Source organism: Castor canadensis, chromosome 14 (assembly GCF_047511655.1).
Source record: "Castor canadensis chromosome 14, mCasCan1.hap1v2, whole genome shotgun sequence".
NCBI lineage: Eukaryota > Metazoa > Chordata > Mammalia > Rodentia > Castoridae > Castor > Castor canadensis.
This window is the reverse complement of record NC_133399.1, coordinates 49,764,650-49,791,098: the sequence shown is the minus strand read 5'-3', so window position 1 is coordinate 49,791,098 and position 26,449 is coordinate 49,764,650. Positions and strand designations below refer to the sequence as shown.

At 50.8% G+C, this 26,449-nt stretch overlaps 1 protein-coding gene across 7 annotated transcripts; it reads right to left on the bottom strand.

The window, feature by feature from the left end:
- Positions 1-487: 487 nt before the first annotated feature.
- On the bottom strand, positions 488-26,449 carry Dazap1 (DAZ associated protein 1). Of its 7 annotated transcripts, none has more exons than XM_074054536.1 (13): positions 26,236-26,446; positions 20,302-20,368; positions 17,500-17,540; positions 16,528-16,694; positions 16,200-16,265; positions 14,302-14,412; positions 12,407-12,455; positions 8,990-9,072; positions 6,301-6,454; positions 5,204-5,233; positions 4,783-4,923; positions 3,532-3,708; positions 488-1,474 (listed from the first exon to the last, which is right to left on the bottom strand). In XM_074054536.1, exons 4-13 carry the CDS (start codon positions 16,639-16,641, stop codon positions 1,299-1,301), a joined length of 1,101 nt encoding a protein of 366 aa, XP_073910637.1. In that variant the 5' UTR covers positions 16,642-16,694; positions 17,500-17,540; positions 20,302-20,368; positions 26,236-26,446; the 3' UTR covers positions 488-1,298. The 7 variants fall into 7 exon arrangements, with proteins under 7 accessions (XP_073910637.1, XP_020026283.1, XP_020026284.1 ...); XM_020170700.2 differs by lacking the exon at positions 20,302-20,368 and adding an exon at positions 2,444-2,533 and having other exon boundaries at positions 1,333-1,471; positions 26,236-26,449; XM_020170694.2 differs by lacking the exon at positions 20,302-20,368.

Genomic DNA, 26,449 nt, shown 5'->3' with positions numbered 1-26,449 from the left:
CTGTAGGTACCAGTATATTTGGGACTTTTTTGACCCTTGCTACATTTTAAAACCTTTTAATGTGATCTCTCTTCTAGAGTAGGGTGCTAGTCATTCCACCAGATATCCCCCTTTCTCATACACAGAACCTGTGATGCCAGTTGTGAAAGATGTGATTAAAGACCCTTGTTTGGAGAAATGGCTGATACTAGAGCTGCAGCTTACAGGAACCCAGCCCTTGCAGTGCCACAGTGCAGGAGCTGCGGGGCTCAGGCCACCATAACCCACATCCAGAGACACTTTGAGCAGCCAATGATGTCCTTCCATTCACACCTGCCAGAAGCCCCAGAACCCAAGGCCTATGTAGGAATGGGTCCCTAGACCTTGCCTCTGTCCACCAAGTCCACAAGCAAGGCCAGGGCGTGTCTGGGTTCCAGATTTTTCCCTGGCATAAGAGGGGGAACACTGGGAGGCCATGGAGAGAAAGAACAGACACGACAGATGTGGGTTTCTAATCCAAACGCACTTCTCTTTATTCAAACCAGGGTCAAACTGGTCAGTGGGAAACACCCTGAAGCCATGTGGCGCAAGGGAGGTGGGCTTCTAGCAAGGCATAGCCTGCTGCATGGGGTCCAGACCACCCAGGATGTTAGCGCTGCCAAATGGGCCAGGCAGCCAGCCTGTGACCCACCCCACAGTGTACCGCAGACACAACCAGGCAGGCCAGCCAGCAAAAGCAAGGAATGAACAAAAAACAAAAACACACTCAGTAGATTTCTTCTTTAGCTCCCAGAGTTTCTGGACCAATAAGTCCCAACCCCCAAGCCAGGAGCAAGGGGACAAAAAAAATCGCCCCAACTCCCACCAGTGCCTACGGAACCCTGTTTTAAATTAAAAAATAAGCCAGTATACATTGTAGAAAATTTCTCTTAAAAATCTCACAATTTGCAAATGTATATTTTTTTCTTTAACATAAAAGTTTACAATATAAGGTAAAACAAAAGGCTCAGGAAATAATCTCAAAAAAAAAAAAAAAAAAAAAAAAAAAGAAAGAAAGAAACCTGAAGTTTGAATTAAAGCTGAAGACATTTTTTTTAACCCTGTTGTTGAACCAGTGACTTGTTTTTTATTGTGCTGATGGGTCAGAGAAAGAAATATATTTAAAAACCTCAGTCCAGATACCCACAGCCGCTTCCACAGCCTCCACCCCCCCACCCCCCCCAGGTTGAGTCGCTATTTTTCTGCTGAGTTTGTGATTGTCACGAGTTCACAAGTTCCGAATCCTGGTCTCAGCCGGTGCCGATGTTACTGATGCACAACTAGCGTCGGTAGGGGTGGAATCCTTGCACGTTATGGTTCTGACCACGTCCAAAGCCACTGCCGCCAGCGGGGGGACCTCCTGATCCTGGAACGGAGGGACCCCCGTAGGAGGGGGGCTGCTGGCTAGGGTCGGAGAAGCCCTGCCCAAAGCCACTCAAGTCTTGCCCATAACCTGCTGGGGGAGAAGTGTCCATGAGCTCTGGATCACTGGGAACAGAAGCCTGCCCAGCAAGCCAGCTCTGGCCTGAGCCACTCCTCCTGGACTTGTCTCTGAGAAGAGGGTGCCAATGCCTGGCCTCACTGTCTGCGGGTCCCACAGTTGTGGCTTGGATGAGATGTCTTAGCAGGGAGACAAGTCCAGGGAGTTTTTAGCTTTCAGAACCTTGTGAGTGGAACCCACACAGAAAGAAAAGCACCTTCCACATTCTTCATGGGCCTCCTCCCATGCACTCGGAACACAGCAGGAAGGAATGAGAGACTCTGGGGTTGGAATGAACCTTATCTGACATGCTGTGGAGATGCATGGCTTCTAGAACATTTGCCCTTACATGCAGCACATGATGTCTCGGACTTAAAAAGCATGGGGCAGGCCTGTATCTCCCACTTCTGGGGCTGGGCCCCAGACCCACAGTCCTCCCTCATCTCCAAGTTGCAGCCTAGCCATGCAGTTTAATAACACCGTCTGCAGCTACCCTGGGGCATCACAGCTGATGGCGCAGGTGGCAGGGAGAGGATCTTTGTGTCCAGCCTAACTTAATAGTGACTCCATCAGCTGAGCCGACTTTTTGTCCCTAACAAGAATTGACACCCACACTGCCCACCTCCAGGTGGGTGGGAAAAGCTTCTGGGAAAGGGGATGGCATCAGAAAGGCTGGGCCCTTCTTCGGTCCTCCCAACCACACTCTGAAGGATGCCCTGACCAGGCCCTCTGGATTCCCAATGGGGTACACATGGACTCAATGGGTCCTCTGGCTCAGACACTCCTGGAGCCAGATAAGTGCTATGGTCAGTTGAAGTCCTGGACTTGGCAAAGGGCCCATCCCAGAGGGCACCGCCGGATCCGCCCCCGCCCGGACGGGCAGAGGAAGCCACGCCCGCTGCCCAGGTGCAGGCAGGGAGGATCATGTAGAAAGGCGGCACCTACCTAGGACACATCACTGCTCAGCCTGACCATCAGATTGTAAACAAAGAATGGGCCCAAAGCCCAGCGGGTCTTGAGAATAGGTACCCATGCCTGGCAAGAGATGAGACCAGGGTGACTAACCCATGGTGGCCCAGCAAGAAGTGAGCGGCACACACAGGCATGCACACGCACACACACCCTGCTCCCCCTGTAGCCATGACACAGCAGGGCTCTGCAGGGGCCTGGTTCACCCTGTCCAGAGGGCAGCCAGAGCAGTGTAATACAGATGGGTGTAACGCAACACACAGTTCCAACAATGCTGGGCTAAAGGGGGTGCCTTCAGCAGTTCCCTGGGAGCCAGTGGTCTTCAATGAAATAAGGCCACCTGATGACAGGCAGCCCCACATTCTTGGGCCCTACACATGCAAGTGTCCCCAGGTGCCACAAGGAGCCACCAGTGCACAGAACTTCCTCCCAAAAGGAAGGCCACTGTGTCCCATCTGAATGAGGCTGGCCTTGGCACTAGGCTCCATATGGGGAAAGAGCAAGAAACATGCAGATATGGAGTCCTGTCCTAACCCAGTACCTCCCATGCCCCTCCAGAGCCTATGCAGGCAGCAGCTGCGCAACAGCAAGCTACTAAGAGCCCACCTCAAAACCTCTGTTCAAGCCTCCTACTGACATAGGGGCTGTACTCAGTTGTAGGGGAATATGACACTACTAGTACCAAAAACCAAACTCAACAAGAAGCAGAACATCCAGCACAGGGTTCTGCCTTGACCAAAGGCTTCAACCAAGGACTCCAGGAGCGCCTGGAGCTCATGACAGCAACTTCCACATTACCTTCCCATGGTCCCAGGATGAAACCTCCCTCTGACCCAATAACTCCTTGGGTTGCCAAACCACAGGCCCCTGGGATACCTGCTGCAGGTTCACAACCTCTCCTGACTGAGGCTCCTGCTGGCTGCTTAGCAGGCCCCAGCTGCCTCCAGCGCTCTCCAGCAGCCTCTGTACACTAGCTTGCTGCTGTGCTCAACTGCCAGGCGAATGGGTAGGAAACAGAAGGGAGGGGAGGCAGCCAGCCATGGAGCGCACTGCAGACCACTTACCATACTGACTATAGGGGAAGTCTGGCTGGGCCGTTGGTGGTTTGCTCATGTCTGGAGCAGCCTGAGATGGAGGTGGTGGGAAGGCCAGAGGTGCTGCCCCTGGAGTGGCAGGTGGAGGGGGGACCCCCGGAGGGGCAAACTGATCTGGCGGTGGGGGTGGAGGTCCATAGCCAAAACCTGCAGATACAAGAAAGTAAGGTACAAGGCAGGAGTCTGGCCACTGGCTGCCGACTCCAGTCCAGTCCTGGAAATGCTGCCAGAGACAATTTCTACCTAACAACTACAGAAAAAACCATGGCTCTGTGCTCTTACCCTAAGGAAACAGCCTGTATGGCAGGAGGCCGTGGAACTACTCATGCTGTCCACACAAGATGAAGTACAAGGCAGTAATTTAAATAGTGAGGAATTCCAGGGCAAAACTGTTACTGAGAAACAACTTAAAGCTACCACCAAAGCACATAGCAATGGCTCTGGGAACGTAAGCTACCCAAACTGTCGATGTGGCATGGGCCAAGCACAGCAAGCTGTGCTTAATTCTGCCACAGGCCTCAGCTTCCAACAAATCTTGCCTTTATCTAATTAAGATCAGCTGCGGTACAGGCTACGGGTCAGCAAACCCTTTCCTGAAGGCCCACGGCACTGAAATGCCCAGTCTCCTAGATGTGACTGGTCCAGATGGTGACATGTCTGAGTGCCTAACACACCTTGCTCCAAGAACTGAACAGAGAAAGATTACAACATGTTCATGCTGCTGCCACTAAAACAGTAGTCTCTCTTACCATATTGGATGAGGTGGTATAGGTTAATCTCCTCTATCTGTACTATGAAACTCACAACTAATTACACTATGGGGGCCTTGGTCTCTGTCTAGGTACAATCCCGTATCTGGGTGACTAAAATCACCAGTTACAAAGCAGAGCCAATGTGAAAGTCCCAGAGAATCCAAGCCTTCCTGTCCTCACACCCTCCCTTATGGTTAGAGAGTTGGGGCCTCCACACGTGGTCTCCTATGCATGAGCCAAGGGAGAGTCAGCTGGGGGAGAAGTCATTCCTACAGTAGCCCTGGAACCTCCTTCAACCCAAGGAGCCCTGAGACCAAAGGCAACAGAGGCTGTCTTTTTGGTATCTATTTCATGTCAAGGCAGAAGGCAGACATAACACCAGACTGAATCTGTGCTCTGGGCCCAGAGCCAGCTGTGGCACAAGCAGGAAGGGAAGCTGTCCTCCCTGAAGGGCCCATCCAGGACTTACTAAACTGCGGTGGGGCACCATAGCCCTGTGGGAAGCCCTGAGGAGGGGGGAAGCCACCAGGTGGGGTTGACACAATGTAGGAGGTGAACGGCGGGGGCGGCGGGGGGGCTCCTCTTCCTGCAGGGGGTGGTCCGTAGCCACCTGGAACACACAGAATAGGGTCAGGGTCAGGGTCAGGGTCAGAGGTCAGGCACACCTGGCACAGCCCAAACCCAGGCCTGCTAGGGGCTGTGGCGGGCCCCTCCCCTTCTTCCTCGCCATGAGAGGAGGTAGACAGAAATGACTTCCAGGACCTCCAGGATGGGGACACACTGACACACTGCCAGTGGCTTTAGCAACTGCAGCAGGATTAGTCTCTCTGCAAGTCAGTCTGTGGGTTTTGGGCTCTGCTCTTTCCCTTTCTCTATAAACAAGGACTCACCAATTGCCTGTCCTGCTGGCACCCACATTCCTAGATGAGAAAACAGAAGAGAAGGGTTGGTGGGGAGCCCTGGACTAGATGCCAAGAAGTTGCCAAGAATGGGCACCACAGACCAGGTCCCATCCTGGCCCCTTCCTCATGTAAACAGTATGAGCTGATCTCGTGAGTGAAACCCTCCTGAACTCTTGAGCAGAGAAGCTTCACCATAGCCCCCGTCAGTGTGCCTCCCACATTTCTCCTTGCCACCCTACCAGTGGGTAGGCATTTTGCTGACTGGGCACAGGAAGAACTTTTCAGCTCCAAAGGACACCAGAGATGCCTCCAAGACTCCTGAGCACCAAAGAATAAAGGGACAGCCCTGTGGTATTATCCAACGCTTGGGTATGGAAATTAGTCTGGCTGAGCATGGTGTCCCAACATTTGAGATTGTTAAGAGTTCCAGGTTAGCCTGGACTAGAGCAATCCTATCACAAACAAACACCTACAAAAAAAACTTCAGCACTCTGACTTGGAGCCTAAGTGGGTTCCCAAGTTCAATTATGGCCACAGCTCAAGGCCTACAGACTGTGGAGAGCACGCCAAGGTTAAGAAAATGCAAAGCCTCAACACTCCAAGTCCTTGCAGGGCCATGGAGGTGCCGCTGAATATGCCCACACTGTGGGCAGCAAGAGGGAGATCTTTCATGCCAACTGGGCCACATCTAAGCCTCTGATGGCTCATTCAGTACACTGTGGCCTGCCTATAACCTGGCACATGGGCATGGTGGATAATGCTCATTCTAGTAATGACAGACAAGATTTGTCTACCCAAGCTGGAGGTGGGCACCTAAGCCACAGCCAATACTACCACTGATGGTCAGGGAAGCAGCCAACACCTTTGGAGCCCCTTGTGACGGTGACAATACTACCACCTACACATTGGTGGCACTACTGGAACAACTGCTCAGAGTGTGTCACACTAATAGCTGAGTAGAGGAAGCTGAGGTATTCTGACTGGAGCCACTCCCATTTTGGCTGGCCCCTGGACCCCAGTCCTGTGCGAGGGAATGCAGCGGCTAGACAATTCAGTCCCCACACCCAGGGGTCTGAGAGCCTTACCTTGTGGGCCATATCCTTGCTGCCATGTGGGTGGGGGCTGGCCTGCCCAGCCATTTGCGGCATTGGGCACGACTCGGCTCCCCCACTGGCTGGCACCTGGCTGTCCTGGCGCTTGGCTTTTGCTGTCCCGAGGCTCAGCCCGTTTAACCTCCACCTAAACAAACCGGAGCTGTGGTTTAGGAAGACGCTGTGGCCCGGTGCCCCTTCCCTTCAGACACCCTTGGTAACTTACGACTACACTTAGCACCTTACAACTTAAGACTAAGTACTTAACTATAAACCTTATTTGAGGCCAGTAGTTTTTTTTTTTTCTTAATTTTTTTTGTTCTTTTTTTGTTTTAAAATGTTTCTCAGGTACAACAGACACAACGGTAAGATACCCTGCACCACACCAGTGTGAGCAGCAGGATGAGCCAAGAACCCTCAGGAGACCAGTGCATGCCAGGCCTCTCAACCACTACGCCAGCAGCGCCCTCTTTCAAGCATGGACGTGTGGCCAGCACCCTTCTAGTCCTGTCATGGTCCCCCAGCCCACCCACTGCACTTTAGAGCATACCTGAGAAACACAGTTGATTTTGACTTAGATTTTTATTTAAAATGTCTAATGGAAGATAAAGACTTACCTTCCCCAGGCTAATGCTTAAGACTCTCAATTAACTCAAAGGAATGTCAGAGGGAATGGATGTGGGAAGAGAATCTTACATTACATCTAACAAAAAAAAGTAAACGGACATGCAATAAAATGGACATTTGAACCAGTAAGCAATCTTCATACTGTGTTAGGCAGCAGCTCAGACCCCCTTCCCTGAACTGGCCGGAAGCCACAGCCTTTGAACTAAGGACGGATGGAGGGCTAAACAATGGGAGCTAATGTGTCTGACCTACTTATGCTGACGCAGTGGTGACCTTGCTTTTTGCATCCTTTAAAACACAGTAGACTGACAACATAAAGGCCCCATTTCAGGGTTGCCTCAGCTTCTGCTCCTCAACCTTTCTTGTTTTTATGATAAATTGCAATGAGAATAAAGAGACAATGAGTCCACCTGGAGTCATCCTTGGGGTCTCAGTCTGGAGAGGTAAGCATCATACATTCAGAATTCCTTCAGTTCTCCTGCTAGAGAACAAACAGGAAGCGCTGGAGAGGCACAAAGTCCTCCACCTGCCCAACGCCCCAAGGAGGCTCTGTATGGTGGGAACAAAATCCCGTTAGCTCAAGGCAATTCGACAGCAGGAACAAGGGACTTGGTTCAGAGAACTCGAATTAATGAGTCTTTGCACATACTCCTTAAGGGAATTCAGTTCCTGCTTACAGAGCAAAGCAGTCCTTGTAATTTAAAGAACCCTTCACCCTTTCCTATCAGAACACAGGATGCAGTACCTTGGCACTGGGTTTAATCACCACATGGGACTCAACCCTTTACAAACTAAGCCCCAGGGTCTGAGGTGACCAGTGAAGGTCAGTGATGAGCAAGCTGGACTCGAACACAATAATCTAGCTCGGAAGAGGACCACACCCTGAGCTCACCTCCGCTGACGTGTCTTGGGGGAAGCTCATGGGAGAGGTGCCTAGCTATTGAGCAGGATATGCACCCTATTTGCTGCATGTATCAAGGCCAGCTTACTTCAAATTTTCAATGTTACAGGATGTAAAATATTTCAGGCAGAGCCCTTTGAAATCTGCTCATAGCTGTCATGCCCCTTGTGATCTGCACGCTAACTTTAAACCATAAGCTGCAAGAAATGTCAGAACAGGTTTTATCTCCTGTTCTGGTGAGGTCTAAATGGAATGAATGCAGTCTGAAAAAATAACACTCCATTACCCTGCTCTAAGGAAGGAGACTGCAGGCAAAGGCAATCACAGGAATGACTGGGGTCCCCTCCAAGAGCTGGACCCTGACAAGGAGGAGCTGTATAGCAGTGAAGGCCGCAGCAGAACCACACACTGAGGTGGCTCAGCAAGGGTGGCCTGGAGTAGGCTCTACAAGAACCAAGACAGGAATCCCGCACAGATGCGGCTCCTGAGCCTCTTCAAACTCTAAGCAACTCCACGCTGCAGGATCCTGCCAGCAGAGTCAACTTCTCAGACAGTTAGGGTCCTGGCAAGCTGACAGGGAGGGGCCCTGTGTCCTGTCCCTGCTTGGCCCTGGCAGCAACACAGTATGAAGACGAAACACCAGAGGTCACTTGACTGCACGTGGTTAAGTGCTATCGAGAGCATGTGGCTGGTCCCGGAGTTTCACAGTAAGTGACCAAATTAAAAACCAATCCTTCATGATGTTTTCACATTTCATTCAGTTTTAAGTGGAACCTCAGTTCTCAAAGGCCCTTGCTCAACACTTTACAGGTCACCATTACACAAAGGGGACTGGGGGCCACATCTGAAGGAGTGGTGCTGAAACCAAGCCTGAGGCAACACTGTGGATCTCACTGGAGGCCAGCCCGCCCACAGTACCTCCCCAGTGCCATCCATCTGCCTCCTCCCAGGCCACCAGGCACAGGGGCTCCAGAAGCAGAGCCAGGAGACTCCACCCCACTTTAAGACAGGACAGGATCCCAGGCAGATAGGTCCTAGTCTCAGTCAGGGATCACAGGTGAACTTTCTGTTAGGGAATTTTCCTTTCCAGTGAAACCCCTAAGTTGCCTAAGACTTGGTTTGGTCTTAAGGTAAAATAAAACTACAACTACACACTTTTTTGCCCATGATGTCGTGAAAATGCATGTTGACAGCCTGGTCCACTGATTGTTCGTCCTCGAAAGTAATAAATCCAAAACCTAGCCAACGACGAAGAGTGAATCAAGGTAGCAGGGTGTTGTGACACAAAACAGGATGATGAACAGTATTAGGGACGGACCAAGGGATTGAGCCTGGGTTTCAGCTAAGCCCTGTGTGCAGAAGCTGTGGCCTGGGTTGGGCTCTGATAGAGAGTGCATGAACTAATGTCCCACCCTCCCCTCACGGCTGACTGAGGTCTCTGCCCAACTCCTGGGGGTGGTGGCTCTGAGTTAGGGACACATGCAGAACCAGGGAACTCATCTTTTAGAGAGCAGCAGCCTAGGCGCAACTGGTGAGGCTTCTAGGCATCACCACACAACCAAGGCCTGGGCTGCATAATTCTGGCTCTCTCCTTGAAGACATGCCTGAGCGCCCTTGCGAGGGGAGCCTTTGTGAAGAACCAGCTCAGCCAGGGTGTGCATGTGGGTGCATTTCTGCTTTTCTGAAACCCAGGTTCTCCCCCTTGGCTTGCAATTTGCTTTGCAGCTAGTGCTGACAGCAGCCATACATCATTCTAAAGCGTTAACAAAGTACAGTTTCTATCACAGTGAGCACCTCGCTAAGCTTATCCAACACTGTTGGGTAAGCCCAAGGAGTCCTATTGGAGATAATAAATAAATCTATGTTTATATGCATATATGTATATAGATAAATAAACAGGTAATACACAAAGATACAGGCCACAATGGGTTCCAGCAGGTCAAATTCTGCTGTCAGCAGCAAGAGCAAGAGGCACCATGTAATCAAAAAAGACAATTTTAAAGGAAAAAAAAAAATTTAGCATTTCCCAAACACAAGAAAGTGGCAGTATAAACGAAGTTTGGTTGGTCTGGGGTGAGTGCAGCCACCCAGCTAAGGGGTGTGTCCTGTCCTCTATAGGCAGGAGTAACCAAGGCTTCCACCCTCCCGGCCTGAGCACAATCAGACATGGACGCACTGGCCTCTAAGGTCACTCCATGAACACTAGCACCACCCAATGGTCCAATGCTCAGGCACAAAGAAGTGACAGCTGACTGCTGCCTGAAGACGTCAGAATTAAGATGGAGGAGGGAAGGACTGGGAAGAGCAGAGAAATGATTTCAGAAGGGGTGTTGTCCACGCTAGGCCTGCAATGGAGCAGGTCTCCAAAGCATCACACAGTAAACAGTGCAAAGTAGGCACAACCTCGCATAGGAACAGAGGCAGGAGCCAGTGGAGAATGGCTGTGGGGGTTCAAGCAGGTGGGGAGGAGGGTCAGGAAGGAGCAGCTCATCGCCTGGGCCCTCAAGCTGATGAAACAGGGATGCTGAGGGCAACAGTCAGCAGGGACTAGGTAGAAAAATTAAAATCAAAACTATGGGCAGGAAAAGGATGGAAATGGGGAAGAAAAGGCAGCCAAGGAAACTGAGGTTTCAGAGATTACCAGGAAAGGGACTGGGGCTCAGAACTCTTCGGATTTGTTCTTTGTGTACACACGTGTGCCTATGCATGCGTGTGCATACACAGATGTCATAATAGGACAGGAGAGAAGGGAAGTGAAACCATGAAGGCAAAGCACATTGGAACCAGAGGCTGAAGGGATAAAACCCAGGAACAAAGGAAAGTGAGGTGAGCAGAGGAAGCAGGCTAAGTGAGCGCAGGCCAGAAAGACGGGGCATGGGAAGGACCTGTGGGAACTGCTATGCAGTGCATGGGTTTTAACACAGAGAGACATTGTGTGGTGGAGACACAGCAGGGTCCTACATACAGGGACACGTCCACTATCTTAAGTTAACCGAGACAAGGTCAAAGGGGGAAAAGGGAGACAGACCAATCCTTAAAGATTCAGAAAAGTCAAGAAGACAGAGAATGTGCTGACTGGGGTACCACGCTACTGGTACCCACAAGGACACTTTCCAAGCTTGATGGCTGAGCTAGGGAACATGGGCTCCTGCCGCCACCCTTCCACCAGCATGGGCTCAGCAACATTAGCCTCGCCCAGCAGCTGGATGAGGACAACGGGAGAGTAGGAGCCGGCTCTGAACAGCCACAGAGAGCACCTAAAAGCAGCCCTTGGATCCCCGTGCAGCAGGTTTCACAAGATTGGAGGCAGTATTTGGAACAAAACATAGGTGATGAACAACATTATTAAAAAGTTGACATTTTCTCAAACTGCAGAAGTATCTGAAGCCACAGGGCTGACTTGGTCCGTTTACAGTGCAAGAGGCGGTGGGTCGTGAGTTAGGAGCCCGGGATGGGCTGTCTATGAACGATCTGTCTGTCAAGAGGCGGCAGCGGGACAGAAACACACTGAAACTTCGTTTACACCCCACTGGAGCAAAGCCGCTCCCTCCTCTGACTGCGGGACGGGCCTGTACCTGTGTGATATAACTTAGCACCTGGAGAAGAGAAATCTAAAGAGACATCGTTAATCACAATTCACAGAGAGAAAAGGAGAACAGCTTACTTAACATTATTGTACTTTACTATGAACACTTAAGTACGTCACTAAGCATGTATGTCTAACATTAAATTAAGACTAAGACTTAACAGCTAAATCACACGCAGTGAGCAGTATGATCCTTAACCATGGAGTAAAGGAGGGTGGAGGTTCAAATGGCAAACTATTCTCCAGCATGGCGGGCTCATGCTGTGGGCTGGCACTGCTTGGTGCTAAAGGGCTGCCTGCACCTGACCTTGAGCAAATGGTGCTTGAAGGGACATGTGGCACGGGCTGGCAGGTCTGCTCACATGGCCAGTCCAAAAGCAGCTGATGAACCAAAAACATAGGGGCAACAACAAACAGCAGCAGCCACAAAAAAAAAAAAAGGCATGAGGGTGGATGCTATCAACCGGCTCCCAAACCAGTGCTGGGGAAATGTGATGCAGGAGCCTGAGAAGGCACCTCATCTCACCCCTCCTCCCTCCTGCCCTCTGACGTAGGAGAAAAGGGAGAAAAACAAGAAAAAAGCATGGGATGGACAAAGGCAGGCCATGGTCCAAGCTGAGTTGGGAGGAGCAACTGACACGGGAAGGACCGGCCACACTAGCAAGGACTCAGACAACAGGCATGAGAAGCTCAGGCTGAAGAACCACTCTTCTAGGAGACATTTAAAAACAGAAACCATGTGGAGATTCATATCAGGTGGTAAAAACGTCACAAGAACAAGCCAAAAACAGTGTGCAGTGTCTGACCCAGGGAAGCACAAACAGGTGGAATGGAGCCATGTGGGAGGAGCCTATGTTTTAGTGGGTTGTCTCCAATTCGTCCTCACTGAGCAATGCTCCTACAACCACCTAGCCTGTCTGAGGATGAGATAGTTTGCCATCTGAGGGGGAGGGACACGGGTCAGGACAAACTAGATCTGCCGTTACCTCGAGGCCTCTGCTTCTCTGCGTCATAGATCATTACCACTTCAGTGACCTGCAAGGGAGAGGGTGGTGTGAGGCCCCAGTGCGAATTAGAGGCAGGTAGCTAGGACACACCTCCCTCTGAGAAGAGCCCTGAGCCACAACTGTTGGAAACATCAAACCTGAGCTTGAGAAGTTCTGGGGCAAAAGCTGATTTTGTAGAAGCTGGTGTCTGGGAACAGATGGAGCTCAGGTACTCATGAGGTGAACACAGGCACAGGGGACACTGAACTCCACCCTGCCCCCCAACCCCAGGTTCCAGGGAGATGTGTGGACACCTGTCACAGGGCCCAGGACACTACTCCATGGAGAGTTTGCTAAGGCAGATGAGTGTAAATTTGACTGCATTGTCCTAGCAGGGACGAGGTCTAGGAGACCCCACCAGCAGCCTTTTGCACTCACATTTGAGGGAAGCAAGGCTCAGATGAGTTAGACACACTCAGCCCTGGTCAACTGAGACAGGGGTACCTGATTGACAGTGGTCCTGCTCTGCCCTGCCCATCTCCCACCTGCCCATAGCACCCTCAGGCACATCCAACACACACACACACACACAAAACCTAGAGTGAGCGGAGTAGTCCATGAGACAGACAGACAGACAGACAGACACACACACACACAATACCTAGAGTGAGCGGAGTAGTCCATGAGACAGACAGACAGACAGACACACACACACAAAATACCTAGAGTGAGCGGAGTAGTCCATGAGACAGACACACACACACACACACACACACACAAAATACCTAGAGTGAGCAGAGTAGTCCATGAGACAGACAGACAGACAGACACACACACACACACACACACAATACCTAGAGTGAGCGGAGTAGTCCATGAGACAGACAGACACAGACACACACACACACACAAAATACCTAGAGTGAGCGGAGTAGTCCATGAGACAGACAGACAGACACACACACACACACACACAAAATACTTAGAGTGAGCGGAGTAGTCCATGAGACAGACAGACACACAGACACACAGACAGACAGACAGACACACACACACACACACACACACACACACACAATACCTAGAGTGAGCGGAGTAGTCCATGGCTGGCAGTTAAGCAAGATGTGTGCCCCCTCAAGATGGTGTCATGTCTCCACTATATGCCCTCCCCAGCACCAAGTATTGGCTGAACTTAGGTACCTTATTGTCGGCTCCACCAGGTGCTGAGTTTCTAGGTGGCTCCTCTGAGTCTAAATCTCCCCTCTGCTGCCACCCTCCTCAAAGTGATGCTTAAGGACTTCAGCCTTCTCCAGAAAACACTGGGAGGCTGACAACATCAGACAGGAAGTGGGTCAGAACAGCTGCAATACCAGAAGGCCAGTGCAAGCTCTTCCAAGCTGCGGTGTTCTGCTGAGCAAGGTCCCAGGAGTACAGTGGGTCCAGGCTGGAGGCAGCTTCCACAATGGCACTTGTCTTGGGCGTCCACAAATAGAAAACATGAACCCAAGTGCCCCGGTACAGCCAGGCTCAGGATGGACCTGGTCTATAACTATCCCAAGATACAGCATACTTTTTGGGCTCAAGCTGGCTCCTTTCTAGCTGCCATCATCTGGCACCTCACACTGCAGTGGCTACAGGGACTCCAAAGGGCATCTATGAGGTCCAACTGTATAACTTACACTTGCTTGGAGAAGCCAGAGAAATGTAACACTGGGATCTTAAAATGGCTGTGAAGACAAGGCTGGTCTTTGGAGCAGGCAGGGCATCAGGGGAACACCCAGAGGCTCCTAGGCCTCCAGCACCAAGATGTGCAACCCATCTTCAGCTAGAGAAGACTAGAGGTGGGCAGAGGCTGCTGTGGCCAGCCACTGCTGCTTGAGTGCAAAGGAACTCACCACTCCGAATTTCTTGAAGTATTCCCTGAGCTCAGTCTCGCCACAATTGTGGGGAATCCCACCAACAAAGATCTTGTTTGATTTACTGTTATCGCTCCTGGGTCCTTTCTGCTGTCGACAAGGAGAAAGGGTTGGTTAGTTCACAGCAGAACCAGGACACTTCCCATGGGTTGGGCGCGACATAATCTTGCATTGGTCTTAAAGAGTCAAAGCAGACACTGGAGCAATCTATTGAGTCTGAAGAGCAACCTGAAATAGTCACTTCTCTGGAAACCTGAGGAAACAGGAGTCTACAATATGTTTGCAAGGCTGTGTTTCAAGTAAGTGCAAACACAAAACCAGGTGTAGTGGCGCATATTTATAATCCCAGCACTTGAGAGGCAGACAATTGAAGGTTGAAGGTTCCAGGCCAATGTGGACTACACTGTGATTGTGAGACCCTGTCTCCAAAAAAAAAGATACACTTTTGAGGGTGAGTGTTTATTGCCATGACTGTGGCAGTGGCTTCAAGGGTGCATGTGATCCAAAGTCATCAAACTGTGCAATTTACTACAGGCCTATATCTTATCAAGCTGTCCAGTAACTAAGCAGACATAACTAATAACCAGGCAGAACACACCCCTGACTGAAGTCTATCTGAAAAGAACAGCATGAGACAGAGGCATGTGTGCAAAACTCCAGAAACCTCAGGCTACACCCACCCAGTCCTTAGTTGTGAGGACAGTGAGTGTGTGTGGGGGGGTCTGACATTAAGGAGGCACCCACTAATTAGGAGGGGGGTCTCTGCAGATAGAGGTGGGCATAAACACAAAGATATTTGGCAAAACATTAATAACTAATGAATCTAGTAGAATATTCAGGTGTTCGATGTATTAGTGTCAGTTTTTCTGTACTTGAAAAGTTCTCTAATAAGAAGGTGAAAAATAAAAACTGTTGTAAGGGCCCTGAGGCCCCTGTCTTCCAGGAGCAGCTGGGATTTTGCTAGAAATGTACATTCTCAGTCTCTGCCAGCATCTGGCCAGGAGGGCTGGCAGAGGGGCCAGTTCTGTGCCATCAGCAGAACCCATATGTGCTTTCTTACATAGCACTAGACGATGGTGTGAGAATCCCTGGACCAGAGAAAGATCAAGTGTGGGTGTTGGTGAAACCCAGAAACTAGGTAGACACCATGCCAGGAACGTATCTGGTCCTGCCAGCCGAGTACCAGGGGATAATTTAGAGAACTGTCATCACGTTGAAGGGATCTTAAATTCAACTGACTACTGCCCTTGCTCACCTATGAGGGCAGCTGAGGGGAGAGCTGGTTGTTCTGGTGGCTGCAGGACATCAATATAGCCAAGGACAGCATATGGTGGTGGGAAAGAAGGGGGAGGTGGACCAGAGGTCAGTGGGATAAACCACAGACTCCATCCAGATGATAAATGGCATAAGCTGTCAGTTTTTTCTTAAGGTATAGACTAGTAAGAATTTTCCTGGCTACAAGATAAAACACAGCATGGGCAAATCTGAGTGGTTCTCAACTGCTGTAGGGCTAACCAAAAGACTATGCTTCTCTCTCTCTTTCTTTTGGTGGGAGCATACTGGGGTTTGAACTCAGAGCCTCACACCATTTGCTAGGCAGGTAGGTGCCCTATCACTTGAACCACTCCACCAGCCCTTTTTTATATTGAGTATTTTTGAGATAGAGCCTCGCGCTTCCCCACCCCCCCCAAGCTGGTCTCAAAGTGTGATCCTCTTGATCACTCCCTCCTGAGTAGCTAGGATTTTAGGCCTGAGCCACCAGTGCCCAGCTTCTCTCCATCTTAAACGAGCAAAAACACAAGAGAAAGGAATATTTTTCCTTTAACTCTGTCTTGGAAAAACATACAGGCAAAGATGCCCAGTCCCTAGCCACTTACCCATCCTTCCTTCGGCCGAGTTCGCTCTGGTTGCATCCCCCGAGGTGTGCATGGCTTCGGATCGATCTGCAGGAAATTTCAAATCAGCCCATTGTAAATATAAGCTATTTTCTTTAGAAAAGAAGGTGTTAGCAACAGCAGCTGCCTGCACAGCACACCAGCCCATACCCACCATTCAATCTACTCCAATCCTACTCCAGTAGCCAGTCCAAGCACTAACACATTAAAAGTCTGAAAAATGCCCATCTAAGTTTAGTGATGAGGTCAAGCTGAAGGACTGGCAAATGAAGACAGGGTAGAAGAGTGTGAGGCAAGGCAAAACACTTACGTTCCGGCCGTCCAGGGTGTGCGGTCTGCTGGCCAGCACGGTCCCCACACAGTTTGGGTCTTTAAATTTAACAAATCCAAAGCCTCGAGACTGGTTGGTTGTTTTATCTTTCATGATAACACAGTCTACAACTTCTCCATACTGGGAAAAGTAACTGCGCAGAGTCTCTGCTCAGAAGTTGGAAACAAAAACACAAACACACACAAACCAGAGCATTAGGCACATGTCTCACAGCTGGCAATTGCACAAGCACCCCCACACACCCACTCACTCACTCACTCTCTTCCAGCCCATTCCCTCACCTGAAAAGGTCTTAATGAGCAACTGAACTGGCTCAGTAACTAATTGCTGGGGGATGAAGAGGGTGTGAGGGTGTGGGGGCACGTGTGGGGAGTACTGCATAATGGATGACCCTTCCCTTCTTGTGATTTAGAAAGGGGCAAGTGGTTAGGTTCTGATTGCTGAGGACAGGAAAGCAAAGCTTAAGGAGTTGTAAACATAACAACCAGTAACCTGGGAACACTAACTTTGTTTCAGGTTTTTGAGACAAGGTCTTGCTATGTAGCCCAAGATGGCCTGGAACTCACAGTTCTCCTGCCCCAGTCTCCCCAGCAATGAAACTGCAGATGTGCACAACTGCACTACAATAGGAACAATGTCTTTAGCATAAACTTTGTCCTAGTCAACTCTGAACACTGATCACCCCAGAAAAGCCACAGCCCCCACCCCACAGTGCAAAGTGCCTTGCCTCAGCTTAGAGCCAGCCTATGACCTGGAGACTGTGGTCTAAAGTCTGCCCCATGGTTCTGATAGGAAAGATCAGGGCCAAATCAACAGTTTCAAAGCCAATAGACATGCTCTTCCCTAGCCAGCTCCCAAACATCTCCTGCCCAGAAATCAAGACATCAAAGGATGACAACATATCTCAGGATCAAGGGTGAAATCATGAGGCCTGGTGGCCTGCAACCCTACCTTGTGTCGTGCTCCAGTCTAGGCCACCCACAAAGAGCTTCCTGCAATTGGAAGGAACACACTCACGTCAACCTGGCTCTCCCTCAGGAATGCACCATCCCACCACACCAAGGTCCTATGATGGACATGGAAGGAGCGTGTGCAAACATGCTCATTTTCACCCCCTATGAAGCACAGGTACAGTGATGGGGACACTGAACTTTCCACACTATGGCAGACATGAGAAATTATTTCAATGCCCAAAAAGCTGGTCCTGTCACTAAGCCCACAGCTACCATAACATGAGGAGAGGCACACATGACAGAGACCAGCACCTACCAGACCACAACTGCCTGCAATATTTGAGTGGGGTCTGGGTGTGCCTTCCTGCTTTTGCAAATACTTTACAATCAGGGAAAGATAACTAGATTTGAGGTTATACACAGTGAACTAGGAGAAACTGACAACCTAGGATACCTATCTCAGTCTCTGGAGAACAAAGCCTCACCTGTACCCCTGCGTTCATGAAAACCCCTGGCCCCAAACTAAAGTGAAGCCTATGCCTTCATCCCTACATCAGGGCGGCCTGGTAGCCTTTCCATATGGGGGGTGTTTGTGTGCCTTTTATGTGAAATCCCACCTCTGAGGCCCAGCTTTCTCACTTCTCATGGTCATAGGACTGGCTGAACCCCGGTGAACAGAAGCAGCCAAAGGCAGATGCCTCATGAGCCTTGGTGGGGCCACTGCCCAACAGTGCTCACTTCATGTCATACTCCACAAAGCTGAGACACAGATCAGGCCTCAGGGTGTGCCCACTCACAGGGGGGCCTCAGCTGTCATTCAAGATTCTCCCAAACCAGGAGCGGGGAGACATGACTCTAACCAGTCACAGGTCTCATGTCCTGCCTGCTAACCCCAGGCAAGGGGACATGCTGACAGCAGGTCCCTCAACTAAGCCTCAGCCGTGCCAACCCCATCATCATACTCCCAACTGGACCATCTTCTCTGACCAGAGCACCCTCCAAATCTTCTGGCCCTGCTGAAAACACCAGGTTCCCACCTCCCTTGTCCCTCATCAACAGCCAACCACACAGCACTGGACTTCAAGACAAAATGGCCCTTCTTCATGAATGCATGACTGCTCTATACTCAACTCAGGAGCTTAGAGTCAGAAGGCAGTTTCCTCCCAAGTTCCTGTCAGCTGCTCTAGGAGATCCTAAGAGACTAGGTGGCTGGCACACCCATCGCTGCTGGGTCCCCTGTCCCAACACCTGCTTCTGACTTAGTCTTTGGTGCCACAGCAAACTATCAGGGCTTGTTCCTATTTTTCTCTAAGGAAGAGTAATTTAGGCACGGTGGCTCATACCTGTAATCCTAGATTCTCAGGACAGGGATCAGGAGGACTGAGGTTAGAAACCAGCCTGGGGAAATAGTCTGCAAGACCCTATCCAAAAAAACCCATCACAAAAAAGGGCTGGTAAGTGGCTGAAGGTGTAAGCCCTGAGTTCAAACCCCAGTACTACAAAAAAAAAAAAAAAAAAAAAAAGAGTAATTTAAATTTAGTGTAAAAGCAATTTTCCTACAACCAGAAAGGTACCCAGCATCATCCATGAGGTGTCCGTAAGCAAGCCCCTGGCCCAATCTTGGTGGGCAGGACTGAAGAGAGAAAGAACCCAGGGCCAGTGTAGCCTCCTTTTAAGGAGCTCTGTAAAGACTCACTTCCTGCTGATCAAGCAGGGGCAAGAGGCTCAGGTTTAGTCCTCATTAACTAAAAACCATGCTTCAACTATGCACTCTTCAGAGCACTCTGGTCAGGCCTGTGGCCACAAGAGGAAGCCTCTGTGAGGCCCTCTCCACCCAGGCCCAGCCCAGGCACACACTGACTGGCACAGTTACGGCCACTGAAACCAAAACAAAGTAAAGCCCACCTCACTGACAAACACCAAGCAACAGTGAAGTGGTGTAGCATCCCTCCTCCAAGAAGAGGGGAGGAACCGGTCAGACCAGTATGGGCTCAAGGCCTCATTGAAATGGCTGGCAGAACTTAGGCATTAAGGAAAGGCTGGGGAGGGGGGTAAGGGAGGGGAGTAGCGGAAGGGGGGAGAAATGACCCAAACATTGTATGTAAGTATGAATAAAAAAAAAAAAAGGAAAGGCTAGAAATGCCATCCTTCACACAGGTGACAACTGGAACAGAACCTTAACAATATGGTATCAATATTCTATTCCCTGATTTTGGTCACTGTGCTGTGCTCACTGAGATTAGGCTTAGACTGGATGCAAGCGTGGCTTGCAAGCATGAAGCCCTTAGTTCAAACCCCATGACTGCCACAAAAAAAAAAAAAAAAAAAAAAACCCAAAACCAAAAACAGTTTAGGTTGTCTTTGTTCCTGGGAAATGGTATGTAGTATACTGTCCACAGAAGGGACATCGGTTACTCTCAAAATATTTTTAAAAATACGTACATGGGGAGGAAGGGACCAGCAAGAGGGACATGTGAAAATAGGCATAGGTAAAGGGATCCCAGTCTAAGGCCTGCCAGGGCAAAAACCTGAGACCCTATCTGAAAGATAACCTAAAGCGAAAAAAAAAAACACGGGGGGGCGGGGAGCCCCTCAAGTGGTAGAGTAATAGTCTAGCAAAGGCAAGGCCCTGAGTTCAAAACCCCAGGACCACACACACACACACACACACAAAAAGCTACTTTCATTACTGAGGAAATGATGAAATTTTAAGTTTTTTAGTCTTATCACCCATGAAATCTGATAGCAAGAACTCCACACTACTACATTCTTATGAAAGGGTGCAAAAAGCAGGTTTTACCTCCTTAGTGACTTGAACCATCTTTAGGGCCCCAGCAAAGTCCCACCCTCAGTGTGGAATGGGGAGTCTGGAATAGTCAATAAAATAAGAAAGTCAGGCTGACAACACACCAGGGGGTGAGCAAGAGGCCCCAGCTATCCCACTCAGGCTTGCTCAGAACCAGGCTTGCACAGGCTAGGAGGTAAGATGTAAAGTAAGACTAAGGGATTAGATAAAAACTGTCCTCTTGGCTGGGGCTCTGCCTTTGTACGGCCATAGGTGGGAGTCACTATTCAAGGCATCTCTGAAATGGGAAGTCAGAACTCCCACTTGCCTACAGGGAATCAGCACCACACAGGATCCACACAAGTGTGTCCTGTACATCAAGCACAGTGCCCAGGCCTCAGACTACCAGGCCAGACAATCTGGCATTCCACACTGGTTGCTCAGTTCATAGCTACAGGTGGCTTCCCTCTGGAAAGAGCTTCACAGAAGTGGCTCATGAGACTAATAGCCCCCTCTTCCGCCTGCAGAAACCAAAACTTGTTTATGGATGGTTTCCCAGCTTCTGTTCTGTGTATTTTGGAGCAACTGCAGAGCATTTATGGCAGAAAGTAAATCTCAAAGGAGTCCCTGGCCTGGGCAACCACAGAATGATAAGGACTCTTAGAAGCACCCTGGTGGGCTCCTGGGCAAAACAGCCCATGCAGCAGGGTGGCGGGACAGCTGGGGGGGTGGGGAAGACAGCACAACAGGTGACCTTGAGCCATAAACTGACTCCCACTTGGCCTCAGGCTACACAGGAGACACTAGCTCTTTATGGATGTAGGTCCTAGGGGCAGAAGCAGACCAGGACCAATCCCAACTGTTTTGTACTCAGACTTCTCCAACACATAAACAAGCAGAATTGATGTATAGCAGACCTTCTTTTTCCTACCTCTCCAAGGTGAGGGCACCCTGGGAATGGAGACCACAGCTTCCACATGAGCTGTAAACCTGTACCAACCACTGCTGCTTCCAGGTTGCCCCCCCCCCCCCCCCCCCCCGCCGACAGAAGGGTAAAAGTACCTCCCCCTTGCTTGCAGGGCCATGTGAAATCCCATGAGCCAACAGGGTGACACACTACTTTAGCTGAAGGGGCTTACTACTGACACCCCTGCACTCCCACAAAGCCTACGAACCTCACAGCTAGACCTCAGTCCAAAAGTACTTGTCAAGTAAGTGACCTCCTACCTAAAGCACCACCCACAACTCGTAGGGTGACTTTGACACCTTAAAGTGACACACTGGGCTGGAAGCTTGCCTGCAAAGTCTTGAATTCAAACCCCAATACCTCGAAAAAAAAAGTAGCACAGACACTTGTGACACCTTCCCAAGAACAGCAGTGTCACAGTCCTAGGCAGAAAGGCCTCAGTATGGGAGGAGCACACCAGATCTGATACACACACATTCCAGATGAACTGGGACTCACCAGTCTGGCAAGTCCTCCCTAAGGTGACCCTGGGCAAATCCTGATACTCTACGACTTAGTCTCACTAACAAAGTGAAAGTTCTTCATTAAGCCAGTAGGATTCAGCTGAACAGTGATTATGGTGGCTCACTCCTGTAATCCTGGCCACTTGGGAGGCTGAGATCGGAAGGATCATGGAAGCCAGCCTTGGCAAATAGTTTGTGAGACCCCATCTCCAAAATAACCATTTTAAAAATGGACTGGCAGTGTGGCTCAAGTAGTAGAACATCTACTTGGTGAGTTGAAACTCCAGTCCCACAAAAAAAAAAAAAAAAAAGACAATAGGGTTCTTTTGGGCAGCTCTTTGAGTATGACTCTGACAAGCCCCTGCATGGGAGTTATGGACTAACTCTATCCACACAGCTTACTTCAAACCATGGCCAAAGGGAAGTCTGGGGAGTGTTACAACTGCCTAGCCAATTATACAGGACCCAGATCAGAATCTGTCAAGGAAACAAGTCCTAAAATTATAAGGAGCAAACAGAGACCCACTGGAACCAGGCCACAGAGCAAAGGACTGTGCAGTAGCAGCACAACAGACTTGTGAGGGAGTTAAAAAATAGAGCCAAACAAGGCACTGGTGGCTCACATGTGTAATTTAAGTTACTTGAGAGGCTGAAGATTGCAACTCAGGGCAGCCCAGGCAAACAGTTTGAAAGACCCCATCTCCAAAAATAACCAGAGCAAAAATGGACTGGAGGCATGGCTCAAGCAAATGCTTGCAAATGCTGAAGCCCTGAATGAATTCAAACTTCCGAGTCCCACCAATAAGAAAAAAAAAAACAGAGCCAAGACCCTTCCCAACTGTGGCTTTCACTCTGTATTACTCTGCTTCTAGGGGACACATTTCTAGGTGTGTCTGGGGACATGTGTGGCCATCATGACTGGGGTGCTCCTAGTATGGTGTGGGTAGAGGCCAGGAACACTGCTCAGCACCCTGCAGTGCCCAGGATACCCCCACAGAGAACCTGGCCAAGTATCCAGCGTGCCAAGAGGAGACCTTCCTCAGAATACTCCCAAGTGCAACCATGAGGGGCCCAAAAAATCTGTCTGCCCCCCACACTAGGTCTCCCAGCTCTGTGAAAATGGCCTCTGTGCTCACTGCTCACCTGGCACAGGCACTAACTGGCACATTCTCTCCTCTCCAGAAGGTTCACTTCCAAAGCTGTTCCAGTATCTTTCCAGAAGGATCCAAGCCCTCTGCTGCAGCCCCCTGAATGTCACCTCAGAAGTTCCCTGGTTAGACAACTGAGCCCCACTGCAGGAGTACTAAGAGGTGGACCTCTAAGAGGTAATCACATGGCAGGATAGAGCCCTCCTGACTGGATTCCTAACATAAAAAATGTATTCAGCACATTCTCTCATACATGCCTACTGGCATGTGCTACATTCTATTACATTATGATGCAGAGGTCCTCACCCCTCAATCTTGGGACTCCCAGTCTCCAGACTGAAGATATAAAGCTCTGTTCTTTTTAAAGTCCCCAGTTTAAGGACTTTTGTCACAGCAGCATAAAGACCGAGAGAACCTCTATGATATTCAGCCTAGGGCTGCTGCCCATCTTCCCTGTCCAGCTACAAATGGGCAACAGAGGGGACCCACACCATGTTCTGAGGTCACCTGCTTCCTTCAACTCTGCGTCTCTTTCCTTGAAGATGCTGGGTGTCCCCGTCTTACAAAATTCCCCAGATTGGGAGGGGGTGGGGGCAGGGGGGAGAAATGAACCAAGCCTTGTATGCACATATGAATAATAAAAGAAAAATGAAAAAAAAAAAAAAAATTCCCCAGATGATGCAGATAGCACCAAATGGACCAGATAAGATCTTCCACACCCTCCTTCCCATTCCATGACACAGCCTTGCTGCCTTGGAAGCTGGCAGAACAGAGGTCTAGTCACTCGAGGCAACTATTCAGAGCCTCTACTTGCAGCATGGGCATGGGTCCCCTAACACCTAGGAACATCAACCAGATGTCAGGCACCCAGCAGCCTTTCACTTTAAGGACCAAGAACCTGGCACTTTCTGTAAGGTGGCATCCATCTAGATGGGAGAATGTGCGGTAACTTCCCCAGGTTGGGTTAGGCTAGGCTGGGCTGGGCTGGGCAGGGCAGGGCAGGGCAGACACCCCTCCCACTTGGCCGAGGATGCTTGTTCACCATTCTATTAAGTGGGGGCACACATGAAACTGCCCACAGCTAGCACTGATTGTCATCTGTCCTGCCTCACAGTCTTCCCATCTCAGGCTGACTGAAAACCAGGATACAGAAAAGTGTAAATAAACTCAGGATGCCTCACCCCACTTCTGCTCTCCCACAGCTGCCCACTGACTTCTAAGTACTTCCTTCAGACACCAATCCAAATGTGGAGCTTCCTGAAAGGATGGCCCCTCACCTGCCTTCCCGGGACACAGGGTCCTAAAGCTGACCTCAGTGGGAGACGCCATCCACCCTCCAGCTTCCTTGTTCTCAAGGCTCTCTATCGAGAAGGTTCGTATGAGCCCTGAGTGGGCAGTGGGGGTGAGGTCCAAGGGGAATGTGTCTTACTAGAGACAGAGACACAGAAGACCCTCCAAATCTTGACAGCCTGCCACCCACCTACAGATGAAAATCTGCTTCAGACCTATACATGACACTCTGTACACACAGTCCCACAGTCAACACAATGGGCTCACAAGACACTTCAAAACTGATCATGAGGGAGGTTCAAAGGGTCATGGTCAATTTACTAATGTTTAGGACAACCAGACAGAGCAGGAATCTTCCACCTCCACTTAAAAGTACAAAAGAGTTTTCCTGTGTAAGATACAAACCTGTCATATTTCTTAGCAACAGATTCTACTTACAAGAGAGTAGAAATTTGAGGTTATCTGTGATTTAGGCATAGCTCAAAAGAATTTAAAAAAAAAAGAAAAGACTCAGAAGGGTGAGGAAGGGGACACAAGCAGGAGAGAGGGGGCCCAAGCTCTGATCTGCAACCCTGCAGGGCCCAGACACGTCTCCTGGAAGCCAAGAGATGGGATAAGCTGTTGGGCAGGTTCAAGCTGACAGTACCTGGAAACAGCTGAACCAGGTGTGTACCTCTGGCCCTACAGCTTGGGGCAACTTGGGGCTGGACACCTGACCCAGAAGCTCCCTTCCTTCTTTAAGATGAATAGGGGCTAGCTCTCCCAGGTGAGAAGCTTTTGACAGTGGAGGTCACTCTCCCTGGATGTGAGAGACCACATTTGCTACCCAGCACAAGCACCTTTCAAGTCCTAAAGGAGGCGGCCTCCATTGTTCCCTAAGGTGTGTTGGGACAGGGAGACCCCACACAATGCATGGGAGCTACAGGGTACAGGAGGCCCACCTCCACCTACAAACAAGCATTTCCCCACAAGCCCAGCACTAAAAGCAGGGCAATGCTCAAAGTAACTACCACTGAGATATTCACATAGACCCCAGAAAGCCAGTCAGGAAGTTGTGCCATCCTCTACCCAGGACAACTTGCCTATGAAATGAAAAGATGTGGTAGGAGCTTGTGCCTGCTAGGACAAGGAAAGGAGCCCCAGGGCTGAGCAGATTTTGGTCTCCGCCCCAGAAGACCCTTCCCGCAGGACCTAGGCTCATTTTCAGTAGGCAAGACCCTAATTACAGGACGACCTGGGCACACAAGCCTGCGCTCCTCACCGCGGTGCACCAGCTTCTGCGGACAGCCTCGGATTTCTTCATTCTAACCCACGCTGGCTGGCCCCTGAAACAGCGATGCTCCAATCTCAAAAGGCAAGGCAGCAGCGCCAAGCGGGTGGACGCCCAGGTGACCTTCCACCTGTGGGCCCCCAGTGTGCGATCGACCTTGTCTTTAACATTTTGGGAGCCCCATCGTCCCAGTCCGAGGCCGTACAAGTTGTAGTACTGCATAACCGGAACCCACCGGCCTCGCCACGTGCACCAACCCGGCAAGTACGACGCGGGCTGGGGGCACCGCTGACTCCCAGGATGCCATTCAAAGTCCCCTCGGGCCGAAAAGTCGGGAGGGGGGCGGCAGGGGAGCCCGAGGCATCAGGCCTAGCCGCATCGGGTCCCCCAGACTCCCACGCGGGGTCCCTCAAGCCCCAGGCTCCTGATTAAGATCACCCTACCCCTGGGTTCCCTACAGGCTCCCCAGAACTCCAGGTTTGTTTTGGGTTCCACCCAGCCTCTGAACTACCATTTGCTGCCTCCCTGACCCCGCCCCGGGCACTAGTTCGGGGTCCTCCGTCGCCCCGACTCCCATGAGAGCTTCCGTAAGGGGCCCCGGCGTGAACTCGAGGCAGGCCCGCGGCCCGCGTCCGCCCCTCCGGCCGGCGTGACCTTGACGGGGCGGCCCCCTGCCCGGCCCGCCCCGGGGGCGGCGTCTCAGGCCGGCGGCGGGGAGAGGACGAGGATGCGGGTCCGGGCAACAGCGCAGGCCGGCCCGCCAGTCCTCACCCGATCTCGTCAGCGCCCGAGTTGTTCATGGCGGCGGCGACGGCGACGCTCGGCGTCCCCAGGCCTACTGGCTCGCTCCCGCCTCCGGAAGGTCACCCGCTCCGTCGCCCTCCCCGCAGCCGCGGCCCGGATCTGCGCAACGGCGGCGGCGGCGGCTGCTGCCTCCTCCCCTCAGCGCCAACGGTCACCGCGCGTCCCCGCGCCGCCGCGCCGC

Bases quoted from the DNA above. Each gene is read 5' to 3' on its own strand.
- Dazap1 (XM_020170694.2), bottom strand. From the start codon at position 26,264: ATGAACAACTCGGGCGCTGACGAGATCGG. The intron at 14,413-16,199 runs GTAAGTGGCTAG...CCTTGTCGACAG, and splicing joins CTCGGCCGAAGGAAGGATGG to CAGAAAGGACCCAGGAGCGA. The intron at 12,456-14,301 runs GTGAGTTCCTTT...TCTCCCTTGCAG, and splicing joins ACTTCAAGAAATTCGGAGTG to GTCACTGAAGTGGTAATGAT.